Below are 13,502 nucleotides of genomic sequence, written 5' to 3' on the forward strand. Positions count from 1 at the left end.
GGGTCTGAAAACTGTCTATCCCAAAAATAGTTAAGAATGAAAAAATGTTCATGTTTTATTGTGACTCGTTGTAGGCTTCTAAGTGGAGCATAAGGTTAGAAACTAAACTAAAAGCAAGAAAACTAAAGAAAGAAAGAAAAAAGAAAACCTAAGTAACTCTGCCAAAGTGTCTCATTTGTGTTACTTTGCCGGTCCCAAGCCTGGATAAAGGAGGAGGGTTAGACATAGAGCTAGCAATTCCACGCAACTTAACAGTTCTTTGGTTAAATTTGATATTCTAACATTTAACAATAAAGGACAAAATTGATTTCTGTAATGTGGATCTCGACAAAGGTTATCAAAGCTTATTTTTTAAAGTGATGGCCAATTTCAATGACAAAAATACAAAAACAAAAAAACAAACCAAGAATCAACAGAAAAAACTATTTGTAGTCCTAAACATATTCAGGTTATTTTTGACTCACCTTTTGTCTCTCCACGATGTTATTTCTTTCTCCTGCAATGACCATTACATTACATGCAAACGGCCAATTATGCAAATTAGGCGATGATGTCTATCTAGCGACTTTCAGGACAGCCAATAGTTACTTTCCTTACTGAGGAGTAGACAACAGGGGTATGAGTCTTTGGGGATGAGTAGACACTTCTATTCCATTTGTATTTTATATGTGCTGTAGCGTCAGAAACTCCCTCTGTGGCAAAAAAGGACGTGCACTAAAAATTGCTGTAACATCGTCATACATCAGTATTTTTTCCCGCTCTTTTTTCCATTAATTCCTTGAAATTGTTCCATTGATTTCCATCAAAACATCATATTTTAATCCCACTCTCATTACAATTTAAAACTATTTATTCTTTAATGACAGCATTTCATTTTGTATTAAGTATTTTTGACAATTTTACTTCATTTCTAGGGTTGCCCGTTCGATCCTCGGCCTGTTGAGCTCATGCCGAGGTGTCCTTGAGAAAGACACCGAAACCCAAATTGCTCCTAATGGGTCGTGGTTAGCACCTTGTGTGGCAGCTTCCGCCATCAGTGTGTGAATGTGTGTGTGAGTGGGTGAATGTGATGTATACTGTAAAGTGCTTTGGGTATCATTCCAGGTACAGTAAAGTGTTATGTAAATACAGACCATTTACCGTTTTCATTTCGCCAGATTCAACTGGTTTTCCTTTGTAGGCAGATGCAGGAAAAATCCATCAGCATCTTAGCCTCAGGTAACTACAGGTGTGCAAGCATCATTACCTTTCTAAATGTTTACAGTGGATTATTTCTAACTCAGCTGGCATGTTACCACACTTCCTACATCTGCAGTTATTAGTACAGGACTAGACAAACAGATGACGAACCGACACATGGCATAATCTGTAATGTTTCAAATGCAGGTAATGAACATATTTTTCAAAGAAACACATTATCCTTCTGTAGTCTTTATTGTGTTGAGCCATTGTGCTGTTCACCTTCATATTCTGGATTTGATTCTGGGATGTACATGTACGAGGATTAAAATTGGGGTGTATTTGACAAAGTTTTCCATATGCAGAAGTTGCAGCAACTTCCTGACCAACAAAAAGTCCATGTTCACTTTTTGGATTATTATTTTTCATTCACTGTTCGTAAATCTCTTATTGAATATGTATTATTTTTTGGGATGTGTGCTACCGAGCTCTTTAGCCAGGTCACCCATGAAAATTAGAACTTAATCTCAATGGTTTTTTTTAATCTGGTAAAATAAAAGAAAGAAAGAAAGAAAAGGACCAGAAAACATGTAACAGTGATTATGATTTTTCCATTTGTGAACACAATGTAGATCAGGGGTGTCCAAGTCCAGTCCTTGGGATTTACCATCCTGCAAGTTTTAGATGCAGCCCTTCTCGAACATGCCTAAATCAAATGTCATCTGCATGTCATGCAGCTCTGCAGAGGCCTGGTAACGAGCCAGTCGTTTGATTCAGGTGTGTTGGAGAAGGGTTGCATCTAAAAGTTGCAGGATGGTAGCTCTTGAGGACTGGACTTGGGAACCCCTGATGTAGATCATATAACGGAATTATTATTATTTTTTTAAAAACAAATGGAGACATCTTTAAAAGTGCTTGAAGTTGACTTTGACATGAATTGGGACAATACAAATGCTGAACAGATTTATATAAAAGCTGATGATGATAGGCTGTTATCCAATATTTAAATTATCGAACAACCAAGTGTTTCTTTGTTTTGTTTTTTAGTTAATAAAGAATTATGGATTTTTTGTTTTTTGTTTTTGTGAATTTGGGATATTACAAGTAGATTTCCTGTTTAGATGGAAGGAAAACTTGACTCTGACAGGATTTCCTGTTGTGTGATGTAATCATGGGCTGACTGATTATAGCCATGGTAACATTGACGGAACAGCATGGCTGACACTAAATAATGTGATGGCTGATAGCTTTCAGGAAGGCTGCTCTGAGTGTCAGTCAATAATATTAAATATCCAGCAGTGACTTTGTGCCCCCATCCCATTAGTGATTTGGAAAGTTAAGCTATCTTATGTGGTGTAAAATCCACAACTTTTGATGTTCAACATTGCTTAACTTTGTTATTTAGACATTTTAAAAAGTTTTGATTTTAATATTAGTTCAGTTCAGCTGCATGGACATTCGTGATGCTTATTCTCTGCTTGAAAAACAAATTACTTGTCGACCCTCCCCCTCTACTTTAGTGCCCATTTTTATCCAAACATAAACCAAAGGTAATTTTTGTAGCAAGACTATCATTCCCCCTGATTTATATACTCATATTCCGTAAATAAACATCTGGAAAAAGACAGAATAAACACAGACGTATTTTTTTCTTTCAGTCCATAAACCAATGAAATATTGAATTTGTGATTTAAACGGCATTTTATAAAACTTTTGAAGTCCTGTCATATGAAACGGATGTAATACAGTGTAGCAACAACTAAAGACATAAGATACTTTGCAAATGCTAATCTGAGGTTTCCTCATCCAGTACTGAGGTTGTCTGAAAAGAGAATCTAGAATGAGTACTGTGGGTGCAAACCAGACTGATGTTTCTCAGCATGCATGTGTGGACTGGCTGCGATTAACTTGTCAACTCAATCAACCAAAACAGGTGTTATTTTAACACTTTTTTTAAAACCAAAATTGCAACGATTTTTTCAAGCTTTTTGACACCAGAAACATTTGGCTGTAACTTCATACAGAGATTCAAAAGCTTCCAATTCATACATTAGGATACAACATAGAGACATTTATTTCTTGTTTCAATACCAAAACCATGTGGCATCCCCCCTCCCATCCCACAAACAATCCCAGAAAGCAGCATTACTGTTTAATAACTAAAAATGAGAAACTTAAAAAAAGAAAAAAAAAAAAAAAAGCAGATTAGCTGCTGTGATGCCCCATCTGTCCATTTTTGTCCAAACACCCAGCCAACATAATAATGCACAGGTGAGTGTCTGTGTGCATCTGTGTGAAAATATCATTCATAACAAAAAGAGAAACAATCTATTGGTTTTAAACAATGAGCAAAGAGTCGGCATCTGGGCTGACTTCAACAATATGTTCTCACAAGGCTTACAGCTTGTAAGACACATACGCACATACAGCTTGGGAGTTTTGTTTTGTGCAGTGAAACCTCAGTGTTGTAACCACAGAGGACTGTACTGTGATTCTTGGCTGGGTAAAAGTTTTCAAAATCATTGTAAAGGGTCCCTCTTCGATGGCCTTGTTTTTTTTCTTTTTTGTTTTACTCCTTGTGGCCTAGCAGGATCCGATTCACGGCTCGTGGAGGTGCTGCGGGACACGGATGGACTTCTGTTATGGCTGAGCCAGAACCAAAACATGATAGTTGATACAAATAAAAAGGATAAAATAAAATAAAGGAAAATAGTAACATCATTCTTGTGTTCTTCAACTTTTTACTTGGTCACTTTTTAAATTCCATATATTTATATCCATATATATTTATATATATATATTTATATATTCTTTTTACAATTAAAAACACCATGGATTTGACAGACTATTTGGTTTCTTTTTGTCTAAGTAGAAGTGTTTCTCTTGTTTTGTTAATAAATGCATGTAAATATTTCTTTTTCGTCTTTTTCCGTTCGGTCTGTGAAAAGGTGGCCCCTCGAGAAGTGTTTGTATGTTTTTTATCCACACAGTATGCATATCATTTTATTGATATGATTTTATAGATTTTTTCCCCCTTTGTTCAGCATATCCATTTGCATCCCACAGTTATGGAACACCAGAATCTGTCAAACAGAGTCAAACCAAGACTGAATGTCTTTAATGTTGTCCTTTCATTGGCCGATTGGGCACAAGTCTCTGTGTGATAGGCTGGGGCTGAGCAGCTGGGTCTGTGTGGGTCCGTTACAGCTAAGCCCCCCAGTGCTTCCTCCATTAAGGTTCAGGAAGCAAACAGTTTCTCTGGCCTCCACCTGTGCAGCTGTTGTTCCATTACTGATGATCCCACCTTCCTCATGCTTCCTGTGAGCCAGCGCCAATGCCCTGAGCTGCTCCTGCGCCTCCTCCAGCAGCAGCGCCACTTCATCGTGTTGCTGTCCGACAGCCGACGAGCAGGACGCGGAAAACAACCTGGCATGTGCCGTCTTTTCTCTCCGCTCATCCTTGCAGGGCGTAGTTCCGCAGGTGACTGACATCGCTGTGGTGATGCTGGTTTGCATACATGAGACTTCGTTGTCATGGTGACCCTGGACTGAGGGAATGATGGGGATAGAGCAGGAGCGAAATGGGGGAGGTGGTGATTGGCTCTGACGGCGACCGGGCCTCCTCAGGCTTCGGGTGGTGAGAATGGGATTGTTGTGCTCCGGTGGAAGGCAAAGGCCTGAGCACGACTCCACATGGCTACGCCAAGGCAATGCCGACTTTGTCTCCATGGAAACAGGAGTTTGCATATGTACAAAGACATCTTGTCTGGAATCATTACACTGGCTCTCTACCTCCATTTGGACACTGAAGAAGATGGAGAAAAACAAGAAAAGGAAGAAGAAAAACAAGAGGAAGAGAGAAAAGGTTATTCAAACAGCAGAAAAACTTCACACTACACTTCACTTGGAGAAAAAGTCATTGTGTCTGGGGTGTGTTTTCAACTCAATCACCCATTGAAACTCCTACGCTGAAACTCCGGCAGAATGCACAGAGGCTCAGCTCTCCACCCTCTGCCATCTCACAGGCTAACCATAGATGCGGTAGGGGGAAGATGATGAATCTGACATCCTTCTTTCATCTCTTTATATCTGACTTCACATACAAACAAAACCTCCAAAAATCCCCCTTATATAAGTGAGGACTTAACAAAGACATAGGTTTTTATTGATTTTATTAAGCTGAAGCCTCTGTTGAGGAGGTCAGTTCGGAGCTCCACCCAAAGACAACACATAATAATAGACAACATTATAATAATATTATACGGCCTATATCACGTATCAAACCAACGCTTTCTATTTGTCAAAATAACAGCAATCAAAATGTTGAAAAGAGAGTTTGATTTACTTTCATTTTTACAAAAAAGACTTCTCAGTGTACAGCTAAATAACTGAGAACTGAAGCAAATGAAGCAGTGGCGAAGGAGATACTACTGGCGCAGGTGCAAGTGGTGCTGGTGACGGCCAAGCCAATCAGGTAGGGGCCTGCAGCCAGCCGCAATGAACTGCCCGAGGAGTTGCCTGGGGTTTTGCAGAGATGTAGAGAAGGAAAACAGCAAAGATGAGAGTAAATTCAGTGGAAAAAAGTCTGGATCGGAACCGTCAAGTGACGGATGCCCAACAATGTGGGCAGCTTCCTAGTAAGGCCAAGCAGACCTACTATCCATGGCTTGTAATGGAAAAATCATGTTTGGGTTCTTCTACATGCAGGGTAGTTGGGACTTTAGGACCAGAGAAGACACGTGAAATAAAACTGGCTAAAGAATGGACATCATGTTTAATAACTTCATAACAGGCTTATTAACTTCTTTACCTCTGACATAACAAAGCAGCAATAAGCACTTTGTAAAAAAACAAAAAAATTAATATGCTTGAACCAGAAGTCATTTAGCAGCAAAAAAACATACTTAAAAAAGCTAAAGAAGACACTTTGGGACAGGCTATATATTTAGTGCTCAGTCTGAACAAATAGCCACAACGAGTTGGATCTTTCGCACTGCATATAGAGACTAAACGCAACAGGTCAGCGCATGGATTAGAAAGTGAAATTGATTGTCAGGGTTTAAACAGACTTGATATGGTCAGAGTACTGCATGCTAATGTTGTATGTGCGAACATACAAAAGCACATTTCAGTAGAGATGAAAAGAAAACTGAATTGTGTAATATCCGCCAAAACCTAGCCTTTTGCTGGACGAGGCAACTAGTTTAAATAAGAAAAGCACACTTATTATTTACATAAGAACCCAGCTTCGAGATATGGACAAACCAAGTAATATATATAATTATAACACATCTAAGAAGAACCATACGAAATAAAGAGCGTGCATCCAGTTTGGAGATGCAACTGTGCAAAATCGGTCGGATATTAGACACAAAGTGGGTGGCCTCCAGTTTTAGGGCAGTGGAAGCAGTTTGAAAAAACTATCCAGCAATTCATAGACATTTTAAGTCAGCATCAGAAGATTCCACCCGTGATGGCATAATCAAGCAAATGTACAATGGTCTTGACGCATAAGTTCCCATGCTTTTGTGAACAATCTGAGTATGATGTGTGATGCACTGCAGGAATTATCTGAACTTTCACTTAAGCTGCAAAAAACAGATACTACAATAATCTCGGTTCACAAAGATATTCGTTGTGCAGTCAGAGTATTTGAAGCAATGTCAGAGCTTTTCTGAGCTGAGTAAGAGGGGTATTGAGAGCAACTCTTTTCTAGACATTATGCTTTCAGTGTGGCCAAAAACCTAGAGCAGTGTTTGTTGTCCCACGATGAGCGCCAGCCCGACAAAAGTGGTTATGATCAATTTATTGAGGAGCTAGAGGTGCTTTATTCACAGTACTGGCCTGAGAACGCAAGTGTATTCTACGTACAGACGGAAGTCAAGTCGCTCTGTCTGCGCTTCAGCATAAACTGTTTGCGTGCAGTGATCCATGCCCACAAAGAGTACATGGAATCAGGATGAAAAGACAGTTGTAATGAACTGAAAGAACTGTTTACAACTGTGAATACCATCCCCATTTCATGTGCAGACTGTAAACCGACTTTTCCCAGATGAATCTGATTTGCACCCCAAACCTAGCTTCTCTACACACTAATACCATTTAGACCTTCTCGGTCTCAATATTGTTGGACCTTCTTTGACCAAGTTCAGTCTGGTCCCTTATGTGAGGTCGTGGGTGGCTAAAGGACACAGGACTGCTACTGAGTCACGGAGCAAAGTACAGAGCAGGGAGGAGGATGAGGAGGCGCACTTGGCCGTGGTGTGGGATATACTAAACAACTAGTAAGGTAAGAAACGATCCTGTACCTAATACACTTATAAATTACACACAAATCATTAAAAGCTTGGTATTTTGACATTTGTGCACCTAAGCGTTGTGCAAAAAAGTGTGTTTGCATTCTGATATCATTTGATTTACAAATTAAGCACTGTATTGTATGCCTTAAATAATTAGTGGACAGAAAATTAAGAATTAGTAAGAGTGATTCTATCAAAGGTCCTTGGCTAAGAATAAAAAAGGTAAATAAAACATTAATAGGCTATGGAAACACTTAGGAGATGATTGCATTTACAGGTAATAGAACATATATATTGTAAATGCAGGTCTAGAATAAAGTTCACAAACTTCCAACTAATTATTTTTTTACCTTTAACAATTTGAGAATTTGGCTGAAAAAACATAAAGTGTGAAAAAAGATCCAAAACCTTTGGATATATTTTGGGGACTTAAATGGTATTATTCTTTTAAAGGAATTTTGTTTTGGCCCATCCAATTATATTTTTGTGGCAAACAGGTTAAAAAGTATCAGTGGAACAAAAAAGAAAGCAAGGAATCTACTGCTCTTGCTCAACACACAACACAATTTATTAATCACTGGACCATTATTTCAGTGTAGATTTATTCGATCTTGTGATGACATCTTCTTCGCAATAATAGGTTCATTTTCTTATTATTGAAAAAAATTGATCTTAGTTTTCTTGAGAGAAGAAAAATCAGCTGATTATGTAAAGACTATTTTTCTGGAGCTGTCTGGTTCATTTAATCCCAATTTCAGCTTTCAAGGCTGCTGTTAATAATTGCTGGGGAGGATCTATGACTGAAAAGTCAAAGCATAAAGCTATGGGTTTGTTTGCTGCAATGTAGGAGCAGACAGCATCTTCCTATAGCAGACAAAGAGAAGAGATTAACTGACTCACCTCTTGGCATTCACCTGAGAAGTTGCTGGCTGAGGCAGAAGTATCATCAACCCTTTGTCATGACAAAACAAGCTTTATCTTGAGAAAATTATATAACTTGTGATGTCAGAGATAAGGGTATAAAATGCCATGACTTTTGGTTTCACACAGGACTCACACATTCGTTTTTCAGTTAGAATCCTGCGGATGTTTAACCTCAGTATTTTCAAAGTGGGCTACCCAAACCCCTGGGACTCCACGAGCCATTGCTTGGGAGTCAAAGGAAAAAAAAATTAGCATATTTTCTGATAGGCATATTAGAACATACATATTGGGATCACTGTGACAATTAAACACATTGAACCAATAAGCTCCCCTTATGTTCATTTTGGACCAATAAAAAAGTAATATGATTGTGACAGGTCACATAAATCTCTAAATTATCCCCTACTCCATGCCAGACCTCCATTAGCATGTAGACAAAGGGTGTAAAACTCATTTTAGTTCAGGGGCCACATGCATAATCTGATATCCAGTGGGTCAGACCAGTAAAATAACAGCATAATAACATATCAATGAGGAAAACTCCACATTGTTCTCTTTGTTTTAGTACAAAGAAGTACAAGAAGTACAAGTACATTATCAAGATCTTTACATTTCATGAATTATTAAGTGGAGTAATAGCCTAGTAGGGGAGTGGTAGTCTAGTTGGGAGCTCAGGTCATGAGAATTTGGGTTCAAGTCCCCGGGCTGGCTACAGAGGTGAACCACTGTGGGCTCCTGAGCACCCAAACATCCCAACGGCTCCCTGTGCTCGGCGAGCGGAAAGTAAAAACAGCTTAGACAATAGATATGTTGATTAATGCCGAGTGATGGCAAATTGGCTCAGAGATAAGGTCAAAGGTCAAAAGACAAAGGTCATTTTTTCTCAACCTTGTGAGAAATATGTCTTGGGAGAAAAAATCTTGCTTCACAACACAACCACATCAACATTAAATACAGTCAGTACACAACAAGTAGCTACAAGAATTGAGCAAACGTTAATGAATAGGTAAAAAAACCCAGAGTTCATTACAAAAACCTGTGGTACACTTTAAACCCTGTCACATGTGATCATTCAAAAATGTGGCTGTTAAAGGAATCAAGGTGCTTACACAAAGGAACTCTTTACTGCCTCCCCGAATTCATCATTGTATTTTTTACTGACGCCGACTGTCTAAGTCTATGCAAAAAATGCTGATGCTGATGGATTTTAGAGTAAACAATAGACACGTGTGCACCAGCCCAGATCATTATCGATATACAGAGCCAGATATTTAAAGCAAGTGGCCTGCTCGATCTCCCCATCATGCATGGTCACAGGACAATGACTGCCAACTGATGCGAGATCGACAAGCATCTCAACAGTTTTCCTAGTATTGGTTATCAATTTGTGTGCATCACACCAAGACACCAGATTATTAACAGAAGATTTATGTGTATTAGAGTGCTTTTGTTAGTAGGATAAGTAAGAGGCAGAACAAAAACTATTGGAAGTCCAGTGATGGGAAGAGATTTAAGCAGATTATTTAAGAAAGTTTTTGGCCCTCAAACGTGTCCTGAACTCACTGCTTAGTCCATGCAAATATTGCTCCCCTTTCTTACCACTCACCTCTGCGAATCATCATAAATAAATACAGGGTTCGTTTACTAGTGAAAGATGATTTTAGAGTTTTCTTTTCATCAATCACTTCAAGAATAGAGAAATTGTGCAGTGAGAGACAGGCTCATCCTTCTCACTGATTCAATAAGTTAATGGTGTGAGTATGCGATCTGTGAGTGATGAGTCTATGATAAAGCCTAGTACAAATATTGTTGACAAGCCTTAATTACTAACCGTGTTCTTTGTTCCGCTGTTGTCGGTAATTTTGCAAAAAGGGGTGTAATGTCATAAACTCAAATTTGAATCACTTTGGTGAGCTATGCAATGTTTTTTTCTTTTTTCTGTTTTTATTATCATTTTTTAAGGGTTTATTTGGACTTTTCGAGTCCTGCTGCGTTTCACTTTCTGAAAGCTTTAAGATCTGTTACATGAAAATAAAAAATGTGGTGAGGTCAAATTTTAATTTAAGTAAAAATGACCCTGATAAAAAGTATTCAAATGCATTTTGTATAAGTTCATTTTGAAGTTAGTAAGTTAAATGATATTAAGAAGTTTAAAATGCAATAATTGCCATGACCATCTAGTTCAGAGGTAGCAAGTTCAGTCCATGAGAGCCACGGTCCTGAAAGTATTAGATGTTTTCGATTCAACACACCTGATTCAAATGAACGAGTCACTGAGTAGAACATGATAAGCTGTGGAATCCATTTAATTTGAATCGGGTATGTTAGAGCAGGGACACTTTGAAATCCTGCAGGACTGCTGCTCTAAGGCCCAGCTTGCCTGTACATGAACTAGTTATCCAAATGGCAGTAAATATATTTTGACTGGCATCAAGAATATGATGGGAGTCCTTGCAAATGTTCTCTTTTGCAAAGGGTCCATGGCCCCAAAAAGTTTGAGAACCCCAGGTTTAACCCACTCATCCAACACAATCTCTTCATTTAGTCAGTCTTTGCCCAATCTAAAATGACTTGCTAAAGTCCTTTTTTTCCATTAAAACAGTTACCTAGGTAAGGCCCGAAGGCAAAATTCTTGCCTAGTCTGTATCTGGATCTCAATCTGACTTTATTGATCCCTGGTGTAATCTCTTTCTAAGACTGACCACTTCCCTCACTCTCATCATTGTCTAAATCCAGAAGTAATCGAGAGCAGGGCCTCATTATCTTTGTGTAATAATTCATAATCCTCTGCAAAGGAAAGGTTTCTTGGCGATATTGAAAAACCATCTTGAAGTCATTTTTACTTTGCTCTCTTCATCAAGGCTTTAAAAATAGTGGTGGGTGGAGAAGGTGCTTTTTAAGACTCAAAGGAAATCATTCCCTTGTTTCATCTGCACTGTTTTTCAGAGACATGAAAACCTCTCTGAAAAACCACAGCAGAGATTAAGCAGGCCCATAGAGTGGATCCTGCAAGCGATAAGAGAGGATGATGCCAGTGTGCTAATTCCCAAGATAACATTCACAGACAAATCTCTCTTTTGATGTGCTGAAACGTAATCACATGGCAAAAATCTATGAAGCACAGTTCAAATATAGACCCTGGAGCCAAGCTGGAGCAGCTCGAGGGGTATTGCAGGGAGATTGTTTGCAAGTGAGGTGAGATAAGTGACCAGGTTTTTATCTTTAATGGCAGCTCATTATTAGTACAAGTGTTAACAGGTATTTTTTATTAATCCTCTCCCTCAACTTCTGAAAATGTTCCATCTGTTGATAAATTAAGGTAAAATCCTAATATAATGAAATGTAGGAGAGAAGTAGGTGTTGGCATGCCTACACATGCAGAGGATGTGTTTCTCTAACTAAAGCCTGTATATATGATATATAGGAGAAGAAACGTGTTCGAGAAAAAAAAACAAAAAACACCCACTGTCTTTTAATACATCCAACATCTCTCTTAGCCATTTTGAAATCAGCTTTATCTTAAAATAGTATAACAACCCAGGACATTCTGCCTCCTTGTCAGCCATTTTGGCAAGATAACACTAGACTTCTCAAACGGCATGAACAGGAGCCAGCATGCTTTCTTTAAATCAGTTTCTGTCATATGCTTCCTCCGCACTCATCGGTTACATGATTTTACTTTTCTCATGCTGTATTTTAATGCTACTATATTTGAAACTCTTTTTTTTTCTGCTATTTCTGTCTCTATGCAGTTGTGGTCATATGTCTCCATGACAACCCAGGCTATCATACCACGGTAAAGGGATGGTGTCATGTGTCTCTTTGCCTGTTGTTATGTGAAATCTTACCTATCAGAGAGAAGAAGTGAGTAGGTGGGTCAGTGACTCAGTCAGCATCACTGTATAACCTGAATTTCTGTATTTGAGTGCCTAAATGTGAGCCTAAATGACTAATATATGTTAGAAAGCAACCCAGAATACCCTCAAGTAGTTTTTGTTCAACCTTTTTATATATTCAAACAAAATATTTGTGAGCTTTAGGCATTTGTGCAAGAGTGCCTGTTTTTATAAGAGATTTTTTATGCTGTGCAGTGGAGTGCATATATGCTGCACTAGCAGGCAAAAGTAAAAGATAAAACAGGCAATGCAAAGCTAAATTTGGACTCTACATGACTGTTATGTAATCAGAGGGCATGTTAACCAGTCAAAGAAGCCATAAGTGATATTCTGAGTTCATGTGCGGACTGATGAATACTTGGGGCAAACAGAAGACAACAATTCAGCACCTGGTACCTTCGCTAGACAAGAGGAGACAAACCATGAGATTCCTGAAGATTCATTTAGACAGAAGAGTCTAAATTAGGTCTATAATATTACACATTAATAAAGCATCAGAACAAACACCCCACTGTTAAGGACAGGGGTAGAGAGCTGATGGTTTGGTCTTGTTTAGCAGCCACTGGACTTGAAAACCTTACTCATTGAGTGGCCAGAAATTCTGATCCATGTGTATTGGGGTGATAATGCTTTTTAGTCAGCATCAGGCTACACAAGCCATAATAAACTATACCTTTAAAAGTATTTTTGGAGCCTTAATCTAACTAAGTATTTTGACTAAACCTCACCAAACAGAAGGATAAAACAAAAAAGAACAAAAGCAACAATAATTTGCCTAAATAAAAAATATCTAACCCCCTCACCCCAAAAACAGTCCTGTCTGAAACTGGACCATCCATGTAGGCTGTATTTCATCATGATGTTGGAAGAGTGCACAATGATGCACAATGAAAAATAAAAATTCCCTTTAAATGAATGAAAACAAGAGTATTGAGCCTCCTTAAAAATAGATGTAAGATGTATTCTCTTGTTGATGTAAAGAAGTAAACGTAAAAAGCTGTTCTCCATAAAAATGCTATTATATGTTTAAGAGTAAGGTGTCCAGCTGTGTCCACATTTTCTTCTTCTCCTTTTCAGCGTGAATGTAGGTCATGTGGCGCTTAATGCTGAGCTGGGACCACTGGCACTGCTGGGACCTGGATGCTTGAAGTGCAGCTTGCCAGTCCAGGTGGTTAAATCACTGATTCATGATACACCAAAAAATA

At 38.5% G+C, this 13,502-nt stretch overlaps 1 protein-coding gene across 2 annotated transcripts in view; it reads right to left on the reverse strand.

Moving 5' to 3' along the window:
• Nucleotides 1-2,231: 2,231 nt before the first annotated feature.
• LOC121655536 (pro-neuregulin-3, membrane-bound isoform) overlaps nt 2,232-13,502 on the reverse strand; it is a 435,746-nt gene continuing 424,475 nt past the window's right edge. For both annotated transcript variants that reach the window (XM_042010269.1, XM_042010268.1), the window contains one exon: nt 2,232-4,983. In XM_042010269.1, coding sequence (XP_041866203.1) covers nt 4,311-4,983 — 673 coding nt within the window. In that variant the 3' untranslated portion in view covers nt 2,232-4,310. The remainder of the gene's footprint in view (nt 4,984-13,502) is intronic.

The sequence above is a fragment of the Melanotaenia boesemani genome, chromosome 16 (genome assembly GCF_017639745.1).
Source record: "Melanotaenia boesemani isolate fMelBoe1 chromosome 16, fMelBoe1.pri, whole genome shotgun sequence".
NCBI classification, from domain to species: domain Eukaryota; kingdom Metazoa; phylum Chordata; class Actinopteri; order Atheriniformes; family Melanotaeniidae; genus Melanotaenia; species Melanotaenia boesemani.